The sequence below is a fragment of the Alnus glutinosa genome, chromosome 6, assembly GCF_958979055.1.
Source record: "Alnus glutinosa chromosome 6, dhAlnGlut1.1, whole genome shotgun sequence".
Classification (NCBI taxonomy): domain Eukaryota; kingdom Viridiplantae; phylum Streptophyta; class Magnoliopsida; order Fagales; family Betulaceae; genus Alnus; species Alnus glutinosa.
Window position 1 is genome coordinate 3,650,652 of NC_084891.1, and position 19,413 is coordinate 3,670,064.

The 19,413-nt window shown below is 35.3% G+C and overlaps 2 protein-coding genes across 5 annotated transcripts; one reads left to right on the forward strand and one right to left on the reverse strand.

Annotated features, from left to right (window-relative positions):
* The first annotated feature begins 1,384 nt into the window (after positions 1–1,384).
* LOC133870305 (uncharacterized) lies at positions 1,385–6,449 on the forward strand. Its single transcript, XM_062307400.1, has 8 exons — positions 1,385–1,601; positions 2,955–3,039; positions 3,135–3,203; positions 3,425–3,537; positions 3,891–4,002; positions 4,078–4,221; positions 5,747–5,921; positions 6,138–6,449. Exons 1-8 carry the CDS (start codon positions 1,550–1,552, stop codon positions 6,261–6,263), a joined length of 876 nt encoding a protein of 291 aa, XP_062163384.1. The 5' UTR covers positions 1,385–1,549; the 3' UTR covers positions 6,264–6,449.
* A 647-nt stretch (positions 6,450–7,096) lies between these two features.
* LOC133870304 (protein TOPLESS-like) lies at positions 7,097–19,261 on the reverse strand. Of its 4 annotated transcripts, none has more exons than XM_062307398.1 (27): positions 19,119–19,261; positions 17,034–17,143; positions 16,747–16,926; positions 16,545–16,658; positions 16,306–16,464; positions 15,997–16,126; positions 15,729–15,846; positions 15,546–15,616; positions 15,327–15,474; positions 15,094–15,203; positions 14,933–15,002; positions 14,764–14,837; positions 14,575–14,670; positions 14,409–14,504; positions 13,682–13,809; positions 13,363–13,576; positions 13,008–13,172; positions 12,872–12,934; positions 12,530–12,676; positions 10,676–10,786; positions 10,386–10,568; positions 9,735–9,863; positions 9,567–9,662; positions 9,040–9,228; positions 8,731–8,897; positions 7,867–7,976; positions 7,097–7,379 (listed from the first exon to the last, which is right to left on the reverse strand). In XM_062307398.1, exons 2-27 carry the CDS (start codon positions 17,111–17,113, stop codon positions 7,147–7,149), a joined length of 3,381 nt encoding a protein of 1,126 aa, XP_062163382.1. In that variant the 5' UTR covers positions 17,114–17,143; positions 19,119–19,261; the 3' UTR covers positions 7,097–7,146. The 4 variants fall into 4 exon arrangements, with proteins under 4 accessions (XP_062163382.1, XP_062163379.1, XP_062163380.1 ...); XM_062307396.1 differs by having other exon boundaries at positions 7,098–7,379; positions 13,363–13,597; XM_062307395.1 differs by having other exon boundaries at positions 13,363–13,809.
* Positions 19,262–19,413: the final 152 nt, after the last annotated feature.

A 19,413-nucleotide genomic window follows, 5' to 3' on the forward strand; every position in this document is an offset into this window, starting at 1 on the left:
TAATTGTGGATTGGGATAATATTTTTTTAATTGATGAAACCTAGTTGGTTAATGGATTATTTGTTTGATGACAATTTTTCTTCTCCATTTTGTTTTTTCTTTCAAAATAAAAATATTAACAAACAACTTAAAAATCAAAACACTGAGCGTGCTGATTCACACCGCTATCTGCTGCTAAGATCGACTTCCAACAAGGTTTCTTCACTTCCGACGCTTTGTGATAAGTTCCTGCTTTATCTTTTTTTTTTATCTGTACATTTCTTTGCTGGATTATAGTTTCTTTTGGAGATCCGTTCACCAGAAGTTTTGTTCTGTTATTTGTAGTGCCAATACTCTTCCATATCCAGTTTAGTGGCCACCGAACCCTCTCAAATGGGTTGTTTTGGACCGGGTTGAAGTCCTCTGCATGAGTCATGCCCCTGTTCACCACTGATTTGGTCTTTAATTCGCCTTGTGCGGACCAAGCCTTGGCTTTGTTCAAGGTAAATAGGGCCGGAACATTTTCAATTTCTCTGGGAATTGAAAACTCACCATTCCCTCTTGGTTACTATGTTACTCTTCACGTTGGTACTACTTTTTTCAGATTTGGGTTATTGTTGGAGAACCCACCCCTCTGCTTTAATGTTTGTATCATTTTCGGTTGAATAAAAATACGTACTTACGTAAAAAAAAAAATTAAAAAAAAAAAAAATCAAAACACTCATAATTTCTTTTACTTTTTTATGTTACAACATAACTCTTTCTTCTTCTTCTTCTTTTCTTTTTTTATAAAAAAAAAAAAAAAAAAAAAAAAAAAAAAAAAAAAAAAAAAAAACACTGTAAAATTATTAACAAACGGAACAAGGAGGTTTGTTGTGAGTTGGTATGGACAGGGCAAGACAGAGAAGGCTTTTTGTGAGTTGCGAGGATGTTTGTTGCAAGAAAATAATAATAATAAAAAAATGAAAAAAATAGAATAAAAAATGTGTTAGAGTAAATCGAATAAATTTCACTACCCGCCGTGTTTTGATTATTATTTTTTTGTTTTTTAAATAATATATAAAAAAATTATTTAAAACACGTCATGCTTAATAATATAAAATATATCTAATAAATAGATATAAAAAGTTACTCATAAATTGAAAAAATAATAACTAAAATAGAAAACAGTACTTTTTAAAATGCTCTAGCTGAGCACCGCTAAGCAGGGGAGTCGCATACTCTGCGACGCATCTCTATACATCACTATTAGATGTACATATCTCAACCGTTCATCTTTTTAAAGTTCGTCAGTGTAATGTACAGACAGCCTGATTAATCCTGTAGTAACCGCAGACGATTGAACCCCAAAAGAGAGCGAGAGAGAATGACTTGCTTCAGAGAATGAGAATCAAAAAAGTGTCCACTTCTTGAAGAGGTCTCAATTATATGTATATATAAACATATTTCTTTATTATAATCTCTCGAAAATAGAAAAAGTTGATTGTTTGATATAATAATAAATTTAGGGTTTTCTATCCGATCTCAAATCATTGATCTTCTTCGTCGTCTTCTTTCGAAAATTGGGAAGATGGAGGAAGTCAGAAGAGCATCCCATGCTGGTTCTTGGTACACTGACAATCGTAAGTCTCTCTCACAAATTCACTAACTTTTTAAGTTAAAATGTATACCCATCTGTCTGGGTACTGGGAAAAAAACAGTTTTTTTCCCCAAAAGATTGCGGCTTTATGGGATTCGAGTTGCATGCATTGAGCTATTTGAATTAAAAGGCTACTGGGATTTGAGGTGATACTGTGATGTCATTGAATTTTTGGATTGCTTTTGGGAAATTTAATTGAAAAAAAAAAATATATTTTCTAGGGTAAGGTATAGTTCATTGGACTAGTAGAGTGGAGGACTCTTTTTTTTTTTTTTAAAAAAAATTTATTTTATTTTATTTTATTTTTATCGATGAATAAAAGCTTTCATTGAACAACACACAAGGTACACTCCAGAAAAACCAATCTGGAAGGTTGAAGAGGGTTTTGAGTGTAGTATTAAGTGTTCGTAAAAAGGTATTGGTCTGGTTGAGAACCGCAAAGCGGCACGCTTTTCAGGCAAAACTTCCAAGCTGTGACTACTTGAATGCTGAGTTGAATGGTAACAAACTTTGGGAAGAGGTCATTGCCATCTACTTTTTATGGATTAAAAATCCTAATGGAAATGAGGTCTAGCTATTGAATAAACATATCTTAATCATCAATTAGCCCAGATGGAAGAAACCCAGAAAGCATGAATTATTACTGGTTCATTGCAACATTAGTGTTAGCAGTACTGCGTTATAGTAACATGTTACTTCAGTGTGAAAAATGGTTGCTGTTGTGATTCTAATACTGTTTTATTCTTTTTTATTTTTATTTTTTATGAATGATTCTAATACTGTAACTTGAGTACTCCTCTATTTCACCCGTCTAAAACTTATAAGACTGAATTAGAAACAACTAATGTTAATATGAAGTACATTGAAATCCATCGTAGTTATCAGTATAAAATAAATTTGAGAGACGCTTTATTTATTTACTGGTAAGACGAACATCTTCATCCTTTATTGTTATAATATCCTAAAAGGCAGTTCATATTACATAATCTCACTTTATTGTATTAAAACTCTTTATACTCTGATCAAAAGAATCTCATCTGTAAATAATTTTAATAATTCATACACAGCAGCCAACCATGACGAACATGAATTCTCTTCTACTGGTGTGTATGTCCATGCAGAAACATTGATTAGTAGATGTTGTAATGACACACTAGGAGGAATAGTTTCTGCATGCATTTGCCTTTACTGAAGTTTGCACATGTTCTTGAGGCCATTTGGAAAGATCCTGTTATGCTATGTTTAGAGAATTATATGTGCGGTCTTCTATGTGTTGGCAAACATCTTTATAATTATTTAGAAAGTGGTTCTGATATCATTGTCTTTCCCTTTTCAGCCAAGAAATTAGCGGAAGAGCTTGAAGGATGGCTGAAGGCGTCTGGCGTGGAAAAATCTCCTGATGTAAGAGGTGTAATTGCTCCGTAAGTTATTATGGACCTCTAATGCTGTGTTTCTCCAAGTGTTAATGACAATGCTAATGCATTCCATAATTATTCTGGTGGCAATGAACCCACAGCCATGCAGGTTACTCATATTCAGGTCGAGCTGCTGCCTATGCATTTGGAAACATAGATCCAACAAAGATGTCCGTTTTCTTGCTCGCTGTCTCCCCCATTTTCCCCTCTTGTTTTGCTTATGCTCTATGTAACATTGATTCTCACTGGCTTCAACTTGTAGTTTTATGATATGAGGGATCATGTTTAATTGTGGGATGGCTTTATTTTACTAAATTGGAATAATTATTTGTAAAGATTAATCATTTTTCTGCCCAGTTGGTTGCTAATATGATAATGCTTACAATTTCAGTTCTCGGGTGTTCCTTCTTGGTCCATCTCATCACTATTATACTCCAAAATGTGCTCTTTCAACAGCAACAGTTTACAAGACGCCCATAGGGGACCTCCCTATTGATTTGGAAGGTATTGTGACATTCATTTTTAAATGTGCTTGACTTGTGTTCTTCCAGAATTCCCTTGTAAGAATAAGCTTTAATAACAGATGCAACATGAGTTTCATATGAAAATGCGGAGGGTAACATGGATATTGCGGATTGTTGAACTTGACTCTAAAGTTTAACATATAACAATGCATGTTTTGCTCAAATATCAATGCTTGTTGAGTTGATGCACACATTTTTTTTTAATGTGTTTTCATAGGTCAATTTTGTTTGAACTGTAATATTTCTTTTATCTTCTTCTTCTTCTTCTTTTTCTTTTTTTTGCCATTCATTTATGATTTTTGTTTTATGAAATCAACTTCGTTTTTATCTCAGTCAATGAGGAGCTAAAAGCTACTGGAAAATTTGAAATTATGGATATTCGTGTTGATGAGGCTGAACATAGCATGGAAATGCACTTGCCATATCTTGCTAAAGTGTTTGAGGGGTAAATTTCTTTGTATATTCAAGTTTTATTCTCCAAACATCTTCGTTGAAGCTGACTTTAGATGATACTGATCAGGCACCAGGTAAAAGTTGTACCCATCTTGGTTGGTGCTCTTAGTGCCGAAAATGAAGCCTTGTATGGACAGCTGCTTGCCAAATATGTGGACGATCCAAATAATTTCTTCTCTGTGTCCTCAGATTTTTGTCATTGGGGTTCTCGGTATGTTTTGTTCACACATTTACTAACGCATTTTCTCCTTTAGCATACATGATAGTTCAAGTTTCTCCAAGATTTCAGTTTGTAACGTGTTTTTGATCAGTTACACTCTTCCATTGCCGCCCTGAGACTTTAATATTAACATGCATACACACATATAAGTACTTGCATATGATAAATGTAGTATATGTATACTATGGGCTTTGTTCTCTCTCTCTCTCGCCACCCCACACAGACATGTGGGAGCGTTCGGATTCTCAAATCAATTGGCTGCACAAACTTCCTTTCCCCTTTCATCTTTTTCTGAATCCTTATTCTTTCTTGCAATAAGATATTCAAATTATTGTTGCCAAGCGTAGTGCATTTCTGAGATTTACTGTTGCATTTTTATATTTAGCATTATTCTACTTATTGTAAAATGCTTTACATCACCAAAGTGGAGCGTACGTTAATTGAATTTGTCCTTAAGAGGAGGGAATCCAGATACCTAAGGGAATGTAGATTCTCTCCCAACCCCTTTTTGCTAGGAATGTGGATTCCTTTGTAGAGGTGGGAATCCACATTCCCATGGCCTTGGGAATGTTTTCTTTCTTTTAAATGACAAGAATGCCTACATCCCATACATGTTTATTAATAAGATGCTAAAATCTTTTTGATGCTACTATTTGGTTTTTTTATTTTTATTTTTATTTTATTTATTTATTGAATATTGTTATGGTTATACAAGAAAAGTCAACTGTGATTATGATTATTTTTCTTAATGCTACTTTTGGGTTTGATTGTGACCATTTGTAAAATTTGTACAAAAAAATGAGTTACTGTTTTATTCCACAAAAAACGGAAATGAACGTAAAATTTGTATATAAAAGGGGGGAACTATTTTATTTCACAAAATATGGAAATGAACATGTTTTATTTGGTTATAGATGAAAAACAAAGAAAATAATTCAAATAGTATACTACAGACAGTTTATATATTGGAAAATGAAAGAAAAACCATGGTTTATTATATATAGTTTTTTTTTTTTTTTTTTTTCTATCATATTTTGTTTAATTTTTAAATAATTTTGTATTAAACAGCCTTATGCATTTGAAAAGAGAAACATAAGGATATTTTGGAAAGAATAAATAACCCTACAGGATGCTAGGAGTAAATCAAACATGAGAATCTCATATTCCCAAAAATCCTATCAAATTCCTAATTATTGCCAAACGTGGGAATAGTCACTTTCTTGAGAATCCAGATTCCCACGCATCATATTCTTGGGAATGTGGATGCCAGGGATGTTAGATTTCCACGAACCAAACGCCACGTAAATGTTAGATTTAGTTTGTGAACTTATGAACACAGAGCAGAGGTAAATATTATTTATATATTATTTTTGGGTACATATTTTGCTAATTCTCGTCTGACATACATGCACTGAATATGTGCATGGAGCTGGGTTTGATTCCCCTGTTAGTTTGCTTGATAAGTTTAATTGGATATTCTGTCTTTACATATCTTAACTTGTCTATTCTGTGTCAGGTTCAATTACGTGCACTATGACAAGAAACATGGGGCAATATACAAATCTATCGAGTCCTTGGACAAGATGGGCATGGATATAATAGAGACAGGAGATCCAGATGCTTTCAAGCAATATCTGTCGAAATATGACAACACCATTTGTGGACGCCATCCCATTAGCGTTTTCCTCCATGTAAGTACACCTCAAATTCTCTTAAAAGTCACCAAATGTTTGATGAAGGAAAAACTTTGAGCCAGGCAAAAGTGTATGGTATTCTGAAATATTTGACCATCTTGTTAAAGAGTTTCAGCTGGTTTACCTAGATGGCAAAGAGTGTTTCCTGAATTAATATATTCCTGATCCTTATTTCAAATTTATGGTCTCTTTGATCTGTAAATATTTCATCAGATGCTGAGGAACTGCTCGACCAAGATAAAGGTCAAATTTCTGCGGTACGAGCAGTCAAGTCAATGCAAAAGTATGAGAGACAGCAGCGTGAGTTATGCATCTGCAGCAGCGAAGGTGGATGCTTGAATCTTTAGTGTTGCCATATCTCCCATTAATATACTGAGAAATTTAATTTTATTTAAATTTGCTGTAACATTTAACTTAATCGCATGGAAGAACCAACGAATGTTGGTACTGGCTTCCCTGTTTATATGTTTATTGCTAAAAATGGATATCATTCTGCCAATCTATTTCCTCAAATCTTTTGCTTCACTTGATGCATTGAGCTTAAAATGTTATTTTAATTTTCTTGCTGAGATATTATCATCTCCTGAGCTCAAACTGATATGATGGGGCACACGTGATGTGTGACTTGCTTTGGTTACAAGATGATATCGTCAGTGAACCTCCCACTACTGGTAATCATGGTGGTGGTAGTGTTGGACTGGGGTGGTGGGGGCGGCAGTAATAGGGTCTATTGTAGCTCAATGATGATGTCTGGACAGGTTGTCATAAAAACGATCGTGGTCTGATTTGACATAAAGGTGAAAGTAGTTTTTGAGTATTGTGTTTTGAGTTGTTTGTTAGTATTTTTGTTTGGAAAAGAGAGAACAAAAGGGAGAAGAAAAAAGTTTTATCGTTATAAATGATTCAGATTTTACAATTTAATGAGACATAATGGATTAGGTAAATATGAAAATAAATGCTCGAGATGGCAAACTCTCAATCGCTGTTGTTTTTTTTTTTTTTTTTTTTTTTTTTTTTTTGTGGATTTGTCCACACAAGAGGGGAGAGGGGAGAGGGGAGAGGGGAAGTGAGATTCGAACTAGTGACCTTCGCTTCATGAGACGCGGTCTGTTAGAGTCGTCTTAAGAAATATAAAAAATCATAATCCATTAGTGAAATGATTAGTCTTTATTTATGAAAATGGGACTTCCTCCTGACTAAACGAAGAAAAAAGAAAAGTGAATTAAACCAAGGCCAAGATATACAATGTTTTTTTGACCCTTAAAAATGTAATCACAAATGAGTGAGTAGTGCTATCCTTTGATAGGCATAGGTTTTTTCTCGTACATGCTATTTGGATGGTTTCTTTATCGGTAGAGAGCAACGTTACGAAAGTATTGCAATGGCGGGACTGCAACGTGGTGAAGTGGGTCATGTATGATCGATGTTTGCACCTTTTGTGGTTCCGTGTTCGACCTAAACAGAGAGATCGAGAGAGAAAGAGAAAATACAAATGAAAAGGACATAAGCCAAACAAAAAAAAAAGGAGAGAAGGAAAGCAAGAAAGGCTATAGACGGATACGGATGTTTCCCACTATCAAAGGGAAAGAGGAATTAACCATATAGTTATGGCTTATCTACAAAATAAAATAAAATAATATAATATAGTTAGGGCTTGTCTATATCAAGTTGAGAAATGCTCAAGTCTGAAAAAAGTCATTGTAAAGCTTATATGTAAAGCTATAAATGCTCAGGGTCTCACAGAAAATGGTATTTGGGGATCATAACCAGTGTGTTTAGGACTATTTCTCAACAAAGTTATTCAGCAAAATAGTATATATATATATGAACTCAAGCCAAATTTTTGCTTCTTTAGTCAAGGATGGATTTTCTCAACTCTCAGATTCCACGGTCATGCTGGTGGCTGACAAGTTATCAACCAATGGCAGCATGCCCCACTTACCTCCAACCTCCTGAGGTTCAAAGACATAAACCTCACCATCAGTAAGACCCACAGCAAACTGGGTTGGTTTGTGTGGATGTGCAGCAATAGCATGCGGGTAGACATTGGAACTGCACATCAAATAGACGATTAATTTGTCAGGGGTTCGTTTCAAGATCCTTTTCAAATTTAGTAATGTTATTTAGTAGACTGCTATACGACTGCCATACAATTGGGATGATGTGGCAGTGAAAATTATTTTAATTCATTTTTTTACAAGTGCTGATCCAATGGCTGAATTTCAATGTCACATTATCAAATTGTATAACATTCTACTAAATAGCATTACTCATATGTTAGGGCATAACTTTGGAAACAAAGAAAAATGATGCAGTATATAATTTTATTTGAGTTAACAATGAATTGGCCAAATATAAAGAAATAATAATATATCCCGAAAAATTAACAAGTTAAAAGGCTAGTAATAATGAGAAAATCGTTTCAGCAACTAACCGGGGAAGTACAATGTGTTCTAAGTGAAAAACATTTCCTAAAAATTACTAGTCAATAAAGAATGATATGAAATAAATTAGGTAAAAAGTTCTCATGGATAAACATGATAAACTAGCAGAGTAATGTTTCTTGCACAACTCTTACACAATTCTAACAACTTTTTGTAAAGATCAACCATTGAATATTTATGGCCCACATGTAGAAAAACAAATCCAATAATTGATCATAAAAAAAAAAAAAAAAAAGTAATTAGAGTTGTACAAAAATTGTGTAAGAGTTGTGCAAGAAACATTACTCAAACCAGTATATAGGAATGAAGGTATGCCTTGGGAGACTGTTAATAAGAATCAGTTAATGATGTATATGGTGTACCTTGCATTGCAAGGAACGTAAGCAGTAGGATTAATCCGACAATGCAGATCGAGGTTCAGAGCATCAAAAATGGCCACACTTCCATCCACAAAGCTGGCATACACCATCTGGTTATCACATGAGAAAGTTGCATCGGAGATGGGCGCAGAAAATTCTCCCGAAACCCACTGTATATTAAAAAAAAAAAAAAAAAAACTTGTGACATTTTATTTGTCTCCTTTAAATAACAGTGCACAATAAAAAAAAATATCTGCTTATCATGTGTGTGTGTGTGAGAGAGAGAGAGAGAGAGAGAGAGAGAGCAGAAACCTGCTTAATACAAGTTAATTCTCTTGCTTCATATATTCCAAGATGAGCCTTGTGTACAGCAAGGAAGTGGTTCTGATCCTGGTGGAACTGGACATGGGTGTCTGATGGTGATGTTGGTAACTTTCCACAAGGCATCTGAAATAATCTGCTTTTACATTTTTCCCATGAAACAGAGTTCCACACAAAAAGCTGCAGAAAAAAGGACATTTTTAGTTCCGATTATCATTGGAGTTTCCACTAGAGTTGGGTTGATTTCATAACCACTTAAAAAGAATCATCCGCACTCCGCAGGCCTTTTATTTTTATTATTCCCATTATTTAAGTAGTGATGGTCAGTAGTTTTCTTGATCATTTAATTCCCCAGGGAATATGCTTGACCTGCCTGGAAAATCAATCATCTGGAGGAACATGAACCTTAGGAGCCTAAAGGCATAGTTTTGGGAGTACAAATAAAACAAAACAGGAGTGTTGTCTGAAATACTAGTACTGATTCAAGATATGCGTGGCATGACATATCAAATACTAACCTGAGAATCTGCACCAGAAGAAACAAGTACATTCAGAGCATTAGAGAAGGCAAGGCCAGTTACTCTTTTAGAGTGACCCTCAAGCTTGCTTTTGACCTGCATGCATGAAGCGATAACATTTAAAACAGCACAGTGCATGCATTTGTCTTTAATGGATACAAATTTTACCTCACCCAAGCGGACATTGTAAATCAAAACCATGGAATTGTCCATGCCAATAGCAACTATATTGTTATCTTGAGGGTGGAAAGCAATACATGTTGCTGCAGGTGGTGGACGCATGATAGTCTTCATTGTCTGTTTTATCAACAAAGTTTGAGAATATGATCAATAGATCCTAACATGGTGGTAAACAATGTCCAAGTATGTCGAGAATTTGAACATTCTAACATTATTTGGCTCATGAAAATTAAAATATTTACGATGTTAATGAACAGTATTTGGCAGATATTGAACAAACCACTTGGAACAAACTTCTTAGAAATAATCTAGAATAAGAAAAGGGTCAAGAAGTTTCTTGGATGTGAGGTTGGTAATGCAAGTTCATAGAATAATAGAAAGAAACATATATGTTATCATCGTAGAAAAATATGAATAATTTTTTAATTTTAAAGCAAATTGGGCATTTTATGGTATATATGCATACTTTTTGAAGATTAAATGGTTTCTATGACAAAAAAAGCTTATCCATATTTAGTAAAAGGGTTGTGGATAACTTAATACTTAGTAAATTTGTAATGATAACAAACAGCAACAGAAAATCTGCTACTGCTACAATGCACCATGCACTAATTTCATTTATGAAGCTTACCTAATTACCTGAAATGTTATCATGTTGAACAGGGAAATCATCCCTCCCGATGCTGACATGAGATATGAATCATTCTTGGACAAAGCAAAACAGGACACAGCCTCTTCTGTGTTGGGGCCTGTAAGTTCATTGCTCATGAGTTGTAGGCCGCTCTTCGGTTGCCACAATAGAGGGGGAACTTTGGTTGTTGCCTACATTCAATATCTCATCACAATGAAGTTATCAACTTCCAGATTCAACTTTCAGACAAAACAAAAACTCCAGATAGCATATGAACTATTAACAGTCTCCCTTTTACCTTGCCACTTGAATTAAGGTAATTTTGTGGCCATTTCCAAAGCAGATGAATGGCGTTTGATGACAAAGCCAAAATGGCATTACCTGAATGTGTGTAGATCAGTCTTGAGATCTGCAGTTGTCAAAGAGGTAGCTGATGAAAAATTTATATGAAACTTAATGCAAGATAAAACCTAAAAAACCTAGATGTTTGTGGTCTGGTTGTAAACAATTTTGAACGCCCCACCTTGATTTAAGGGCTTACTAAAATAACTTATATTTCATTAATTAGATTCAATATTCCTTGCATTAAATTGGATCCTCCATTAATCTGGTTTTTTCAATAACCATCTTTAGTACCTGAAATTAACCATGTCACTCATTCGTACATATCATGCATTATGGTCGTATAAATGATTCAATTTATTCATGACACAACAACATAAGGATTCAGTGCTAAACAGACGCATTAGTCTATTGAATTGAAGTCTTTACATCTTTATTAAATGTCATCACATTGGTTACTAGTCCCTTATCATTGTACTTGATAGTTACCAAGATGTTGTTTCATTAAAGGCAATAATGTGCACATTCCCTTGATAATATGATTTCTCAAACTGCTGAATGGTAGTACTTTATGATATAAGATTATGTATACAGTCAATTTTGGGTGATTGAATTGGAGGTCTGATTTGAATCATCAACTACACAATTGATTTCAAATTGAGTTCAATGAATTTAAGAATATTTTGAAGATAAGAGGCTTGTTGGTGCAAGCATATCATGCACTTAATTTAGTGCACACTTACCTGCCTAGATCATGTATTACCAATCCTTAAGTTGGAGTCAGTAATTCCTACCAATTCCTTTTGATGAATTTAAAAGCTTAAATGGAAACTTGTACAGTTCAAGCTATTTCTTCTATTACAATTAGTTTTAGCCTTAGGTCGCTCGATATTCAAATATAAGGCTGACCTCCACTTCCTACGCATTTCTTTCTAATTTTACTACTTATCCTTTGCAATTAAGTTAAGTTTTGCTATGCCTTTCTTTCATGTCAAAGATGCTCTAGTGAAGAGATAAAAAGAGAGATTATTTCACATCTTGAAAGGATTAGGGATAGTCTTGATATACTCTTAACAGTTATGCTTGCTATATCAGCCATCAGCACAGAAATTGTACCAACTGGACTTGTGCAAAATCTAAATCACTAATAAGCCCCGATTATCGCTACCTGTACCAGCAGAAAAGTGTTTCTAGGAGAACGGAACAGCATTTAGTTTATCAGAATAACATCTGAAGAATAGGACAAGATATGGAATCTTAACAGTACTTTTTCTCTCTCTCTCTCAGATTCTAGGCAACCAAACAGCATGTAAATGAACTCAGAATGGAAAATATATATATATATATATATATATATATATTGTCAGCATGCTCTCCCTAGATTTTTGAATTTTATAACTTTATCACATCCCAACGACTTGAAACTGCAGAACACATTACTTTTATACCTCATTGCAGGAAAGATTTTTCAACTACATCAACTGCAGAAAATCATTGTCATTATTTAAGTTTTTGTTAAGAGTAAAGAGGAGAGTATAGTATTTATAATAATTATAATAATCCATTGGATTTGTGCAATTAGAAAGCCAAAAAAACTTATACTGCAAACAACTTCCGAAGAGCATAAAAACGTCAGCATTTTCAATTTTGCTGGTATGTTTTTTATTCATAATTTGGGTAGGAGCAATCTGCTAATATCTGCCCACCAGGCACAGTTTAGCAAGAAATATAATGCCAGGTAGATATATCCAAGAAAAATTATAAAAATAACCAATGAAATAAGAGAAGTTGGGATAAAGGAATGCCATACTTTGTTTGTCTTCACATGCTTAGGGAGTCGCAAGGACTGGCACTGAGAATCACTGTTAATTTCAAGGAGCTTCCAAACCTTTGATTTGTTAATGACTTCTCTAGTAGATTTAGATTCCACGCCGTTCAAGTTTTTTGCATCCCCATCCTAAAGAAAGCCAATTGTTTTTTATGGTACTTCATAGGTGATTATAAGATACTCATTAAGTCATGGTGGCAACACATATTCCAAAATCATGATGACGTAGAAAGAGATTGAATTCAGACACATCATGCTTATGGTATGATTATGCTGGATGAGATGGAACATTAATCTTAAATAGATTATTCCATGATTACTCACCATGGGGTGACCTGCATCAGCAACTCCAGCACTAGCACCAACTGTAATTGGATTAATAACAAGCTGCACGAAACTAAAAGCATTAGGTGGGAAAATCTTCTACCATAAGCAACATGAGTAAGTTAAATATGCTGACCTTCCTCAATGTTTCAGAGAGAACCTGAGAGGCATCTCCAGAACAATTTTCAGATGTTTGCAACAACTGAAGACCATAATCAGTTGCCAAGATCTTGATTCTGTTTTCATTTGCAGAAACAGCCAATAATGTGCCCTCCTTGTTGAAGCATATATGTGGGTTTGCCTAAATCTCAGAAAATATGTAGATGTACAGATTAGATCACCATTATTATTGTTTAGTACAATTACACTTGGCTATCAATTACTACTTGAAGTACAAAAGACGGCAGAGAACCAAGACCTCCATCAACATCAACATTCCTTTAAATGAGTAACATCCAAAACAAAAATCAAGACACCACTGAAGAACTTACTGGTAGGCCTCCATCTCCATCAATAGTTGTCAAAAGCTCAACATGGTCCATATCCCAAAATTTAATCATGTGATTGTCAGCAGCAGCCAAAATCTGGTTCTTGATTGTGGTGAATTGCACAATAGATGAAGGACATTTACCAAGTCCTTGGTAAATTCTTTCTGCAATACCTTCATTTTCGTTCCATTCTATAAGGAATGACTGTCCATCTTTACTGGTCCCACATGAAAAAAGCCTAGTAAAGTATTCCATGACAACGGCATTAAATGTGATAGCACACATAATATTCCAGTGAAAGGAAAGGTCCAATAGAACAAACCTTTTACCATCAGCACTATAAGCCATTTTTGTGCACCCAAGACCAGGTGCATCATGATCAACTCTGGCTCCCAAAGCATCATATAACCATAACTTGATTTTACCATCCACGGATGTTGAAAAGACAACCTAAGGCATAAAAGCACAAAAAGATGTGTGTAAGGGACAGGATTCCAAAATTACATCAAATAAACCAAATGTCAAAGGGAATAACTTCAATCAGGCAATGGCAAAAACCTCTTGGTTCTTGCCCTCCAATGAGAGATTGACACGTCATCATTAAACAAAAAAAAAAATATTAACAAAACCTAGCAAAACACTGGATCTAAACCCTCTTTTTCACTATGTCTTAAAAAAAAAAAAACTAAAACAAAAAACCATCCCAGCCAGCCGCCGCCACTGCCCCACGCCGGAATTGGGGGTGGCTGCCACCGAGCCGCACGGCGGTTTCCGGCGTGGAGCAGCGGCAGCGGTGATGGCGGCATCTGGGGTGGCGGTGGTTGGGAGTTTTTTTTTTTTTTTTAGACTAAAAAAGTCAAAAAAAAAAAAAAAAAAAAAAAAGGATTAGATTCAATGTTTTGCAAACAATTGTTTTTCTTGTTATAAGCTGATGTGTCAATCTCTTATTGATGAGCATAAAACCAGTGTTCTCTGCCCTGACCGGACAGAAGGAGCTCTCAATGTCAAATATTACCATAGTCAATGAGAGAATCTAGAGTAGTCCTTACATGAATATTTTCCTTGATATGAGGATAGACAGAATAAACAGGAGCATCATGACCATCAAAAGCAAATTGTTTGGCACCGGTAACCACATCCCAAACCTTAGATAAATAGTAGTGAACATGTCAGTTTATGACCATGAAAGTATACTAACTGGGATAATAAATGAACCTTAATCATCTTGTCATCTCCACATGTTATGACCAAAAGTTGCCTGTGAGGGGCAGCGAAGGCTAGATCATTTACACCACCAACATGAGCATCAATCTAAATGTGGAAAGTTATGCATTAGAATTACAAAAATACTTAAACATAGTATCTTGAAAGTAGAAACAGGGAAAAGAAAAAGAAAAAGGATACCTCCAATTGCTGCCGCATGTCATCTCCACCATGATAAGAAAATAATTGCACAATATGCTTCGAATATGCAACCCCTGATGAAATACAGAGCAATGATGCTTGGGATTTCCAAAAGGAAATAATAAAATCAGTGGCTAACACTGCAGCATTTCAACATCCATGCTCTTACCAAACAAGGAACCATCAGGAGCCCACATGATACGATTGACAGAGACATACGAATCATTTAATAGAGCTGCCTAAAAATAGTTGAGATCAGTTTAGATTTTAGATCATGTAAACAAACCATATTTTTGCTATTACTGTATCACACTGCGTAAGGGGACGTACCTTGAATGTCATTGAGCATGCTTCAATATCCCAAACCTTAAAATTTCTTGAAAGCAATTTTTCCCCAGAACGTACATTCCACAGCCCTACATCTCCAGCACAGGTTCCAACTAAAAGAACATGTTAGCAGCATTCATGAGTAAATTCCATCTTAAAAGACAAATAGTTATCTCAAGTTCTCACTCCATAAATGCAAAGTATCACAAAGGAAACAAAATTTCATATAAGTCAACCTAGCAGAACAGTCTGCTGAACAGGATGAAAATCCATGCTCATTGGAGATGTTTCCTCGTTCAATGTCCTTGTAACAGTCTTGGGCAAGTCATTTGGTATGGACACTGAGCAGTGACTTTGACCAGGACTAGTGACAGTTGAAGTCGCCTGCACATATACATAACCTCGGTGAGGAAAAAGCATCTTTGTGTGTTGTAGAAAGCATTGATCCAGCTCACATCATCCAAGGTGCCAGAAGGCCTTCCTGTGGACATTTGATCAGAATCCTCGAGAACCTCCACCGCTGTAGCTAAAAAATGGTAGCCAGGGGAAACAAACAATTGTGCAATGTGTAATTAGTGCAAAATGTGAACTAAAATCTGAGCGTACCAGAAATACTATGCAAGAGTTAAATCCTCAACCTGTGTTCTTTGGAGCACCAGGGCAGACAGCTCCAAGAAAAGCAGATTTTGTTATAGTAGATTGGCTAGAATTCCAATTGTCAGAAGTTGGAACTGGACTTGATGTGGCTTGAGAAGGCTAAAACATAAAGTTCAAGCATTATTAAAAGAATAAAAAAGACTACAAAAATAATTCAGCCGTTTTGATCATGAACTATACAAGAATCAATTGGGTAATGAAAGAGGAAAACTTCAGGGAGAAAATTCCAGCTTTCAGTACGGATCTTACCAACGAATTGTTCTCAGTTGATTGGACACATGAAAAGTTGTGTTGTGGTTGACAAACATGATCCACAAAAAGGGTTTTTATATTAGGATTTGGATGAGGATCTTTACAACGCATATGCTGCCAATTCAAGCTGTTAATTCACATACTATAATCAGTTCGCTCTCAATGAACGATAAACATGGCTAGATGTTTTAACGAATATCTAAGTATCCAAGAAGCTGAACAGGTCTAACAAGTGATATATAAGTCACTTAATCCAGTTTCAATTTTTTTTTTCTTTTTAAATAAAAAGGGATTTAAAAATATTACCTTTGGTTAATGAGACGGCGCAACCTCTGACTTTGGATGCTAGGAAACTTCAGTTTGCCATGGAAAATAGGATTTGCCTCAATAATTTTCTTGAGGTCACACATCAACATCATCCTTTCAGACTTCGTATCTCCATATCCAGAAAGTGCATCATGTTCCCTATCATACACACGCAACAAAATAAAGCTCATATGAGCATCTACAGTCACCACATTCGAAACTTAGTTACTAAGTCATACCTTATATCGTTGAATGTTAATAGCAGAGTCATTTCTTTGAACAGCTCCTCGTGATCTGGGGCAAAAACTTTTAAACTCTTCATGAGTATACCTAACGCCTGTTCTCGATCATTACTACAAAAGAATCAACCAATTTCATGTAGACATAAGGCTCCAACCATCATATTTACATGAGAACGATAAAATAAAATAACAACCTTACCTGTCAAGTGCCTCAAGAAAATTCTGCTTCCTGATTTCAAAATAAACCTTGGTCGAGTGCTTATTGTCACTGGCACTTGTGAAACCAGAAAAATACCTCTCAGCCTCATCCCATTCCCCACCAAGCACCAAATCCTCAAAATATTTCATGTCAAAGTAGAATCCACTTTCACGCTCAAGTCTATACATTGGACAAGCAACTTGCTCAATTTAAAGAGGGTGTGTATGAATTTGTGTGTGTCTGAGAGAGAGAGAGAGAGAGAGAGAGAGAGAGAGAGAGAAACCTACAAGTGAGCAGTTTTTCTGAAACCTTCCTCCTCCAAAAACTGCAAGATTAAGAAGACAAGCTCTTTGCTGAGAGTAGACATCCCCAGAATTTCCTTTCTTGTCTCCTAAACCTCCAAGTGCAACAAATGAATCCAAATTTCCATAAAGAAACTACAAATTTATATAAACAGCATATCTAAAAAATGGAGAACCCAGCTCCATTTTGCTGCTTACAAAATTTAAGGGAGTAAAAAAGGAGGACAAAAAAGCAAAAGAAGACAGAAGAAATCCCCCCAAAAAAAGAAAAAAGAACAGAAAAGAAAACGAAGAAGATGAAGCAGCAAATGACCCTATTAACTGAAGTACTGCAAATGTTGTGCTTGGCTAGAATAGGCCTTCTTGTTTCACAACACAATACCAGTACATCTTTAAGGGAAGAATAAAAAAAAAAGACCTTTCACGTTCCCTTGGCAACCAAATGGAGGATAAAATTCCTTTCAAGCACTGATAATGAAACAATTTTACATAAAGAATATTCAATCCTAATTCAACAGAGATCTACTCTTTGTCAAGGGATTATCATTAGTTGAGATCAATTGGCTATATAAACAGATGAAAAGGATAAAAGAAAAAATTTAGTACTGTTCAGTTGTAGAAACGTGGGAAAATAAAATTACAATTTCAAGTCTTCAATTTTTTCATCACATCGAACCTAGCAAACAGTTTTGTCAAATGAAGGTTATTACAAATCTGTGCCCAGAGAACAAACAACAGAAAACATACGATGTTATGAGTTATGTGCATAAGACACGTGTGGCTTTGGCTGAAGACGTGTGTAGAAGTGGGAAACTTGAAGTGAACGTGGCTGAAGCTAGGAGTGCAAGTCAGCAGTGTGTGTAGTGGAGTGATTAGTGGTAGATGTCTTAGTGGGTAGTTAGTTTAGTAGTTATGTAGTTATTATGTAATGGGTAGTTATTATCCTATGTTGTGGGTAGTTATTTGAATCATTGTATTTAAATTCAGCATCATTAATGGAATAGATATCAAGAAGAATATCTGGAGAAACCCGCGAGGTTAAACATAGAGCTGTGTGCTTATGTGTGGAGGAATAGCCCCTCGAAGTGCTATATCTTTATTTTATTGTCTTTTATCATTATGTCAATTACAATTCCGTTCTCAGAATTACATGCCTGTTACTCAAATTACCAGGCCCATAACATATGAATCCAAAATATAACTCTTTTTCCACTTCTTATCCTCTATCGTTTTGGTAACCAAACAAACGGTTAGGACTTTGATCTGGATTGAATTTTTCTAAAGCAAGTCGAGAGTTTAGGGACTGTCTTTGTCAACACATTTCTGCATTAGTATAAATAGAATAATTGCAGTTTTGAGAATCTCTCTTTTAAAACAGCTAGATTAATGAAATTGGGGTTTTGAACCCTAATAATTGACCCATAAACAGATGTTCTTTTCCTGAGGGATTCTTCTTTGGGGTGATTTTCATTTTAGAAGGGAAAATTTTCTTTTTATTCATTTTGTTAGCAATTAAACAGAGGACAGGGCTTTTGATCATGCACAGATTTTCCATAATCAAACCAAAACAGGCCAAAATAAGCTAAATTATCTTTGCCGGCCAGTACCCATTAAAATCATCAACAAACCGATGTATTGCCTCAAAATGGTCTTCAACAGAACATATGGAGTATGCCTAGGACTTTCTAGGAACGTGAATGAGAACACTAAAACCTCAGAAATTTTGCCACTTCGATGGTCGTCTTCACCAATACATACAGCACCCACCTCTATCAAACAAACAGGTATTAATAATATTAAGGAACTAACACTGATGATCATCAAGATCAACAGTGTTCTGATCACCAAGAAATCTGGGTTCTGACCATCAAGAAAAAGAACTCATATTACACATAAAAAAAATCCGGATTCTGATAAACTAAATGCGAACTTGTAGGAAATACATGATGGGTATTAAAAACAAAGCAAAGCTTTCTATTCCCCAAGGAAAAAAAATAAAGGATAGAAAAGCCAAACGCTTCTGATCAAAGCATAGCTGAAAGATCAAGAAAAAGGTTTCTGAAAGCCTACCTGAACTGATCAAAGATTTATTGCCAGCTCTATCAAAAGCTTTCTCTTTGCACTTTCTCTCTCTGGGTCTCTCTATCTAGATCAGCACAGTCAAGTACTGTGAAGAGGGACAAAAATGCCACTGGCGATCGATATTGACGAGATGATACGTATGCCTACTTATTTAGATAAGGCCGATAATTCAAGGGGGTGATAAGCAGGGGCAGCTATATAAGTCCGTTGGAACCTCTGCTGTCCAAGGAAGTGGGTCCCTCAGGAGGCAAACGGTCTTGTCAGCAGCCGACAACTGGAAATT

Excerpts from the sequence above, each read along its gene's own strand:
- LOC133870305 (XM_062307400.1), top strand. The coding sequence starts at position 1,550 with ATGGAGGAAGTCAGAAGAGCATCCCATGCTGGTTCTTGGTACACTGAC. Across the intron at positions 3,204-3,424 it reads AACATAGATCCAACAAAGAT|TTCTCGGGTGTTCCTTCTTG; the intron begins GTCCGTTTTCTT and ends TTACAATTTCAG. Across the intron at positions 4,003-4,077 it reads CTTGCTAAAGTGTTTGAGGG|GCACCAGGTAAAAGTTGTAC; the intron begins GTAAATTTCTTT and ends GATACTGATCAG.
- LOC133870304 (XM_062307395.1), bottom strand. The coding sequence starts at position 17,113 with ATGTCTACTCTCAGCAAAGAGCTTGTCTTCTTAATCTTGCAGTTTTTG. Across the intron at positions 15,617-15,728 it reads TGGTGCTCCAAAGAACACAG|CTACAGCGGTGGAGGTTCTC; the intron begins GTTGAGGATTTA and ends ACCATTTTTTAG. Across the intron at positions 9,864-10,385 it reads TCAACATGATAACATTTCAG|ACAATGAAGACTATCATGCG; the intron begins GTAATTAGGTAA and ends TTGATAAAACAG.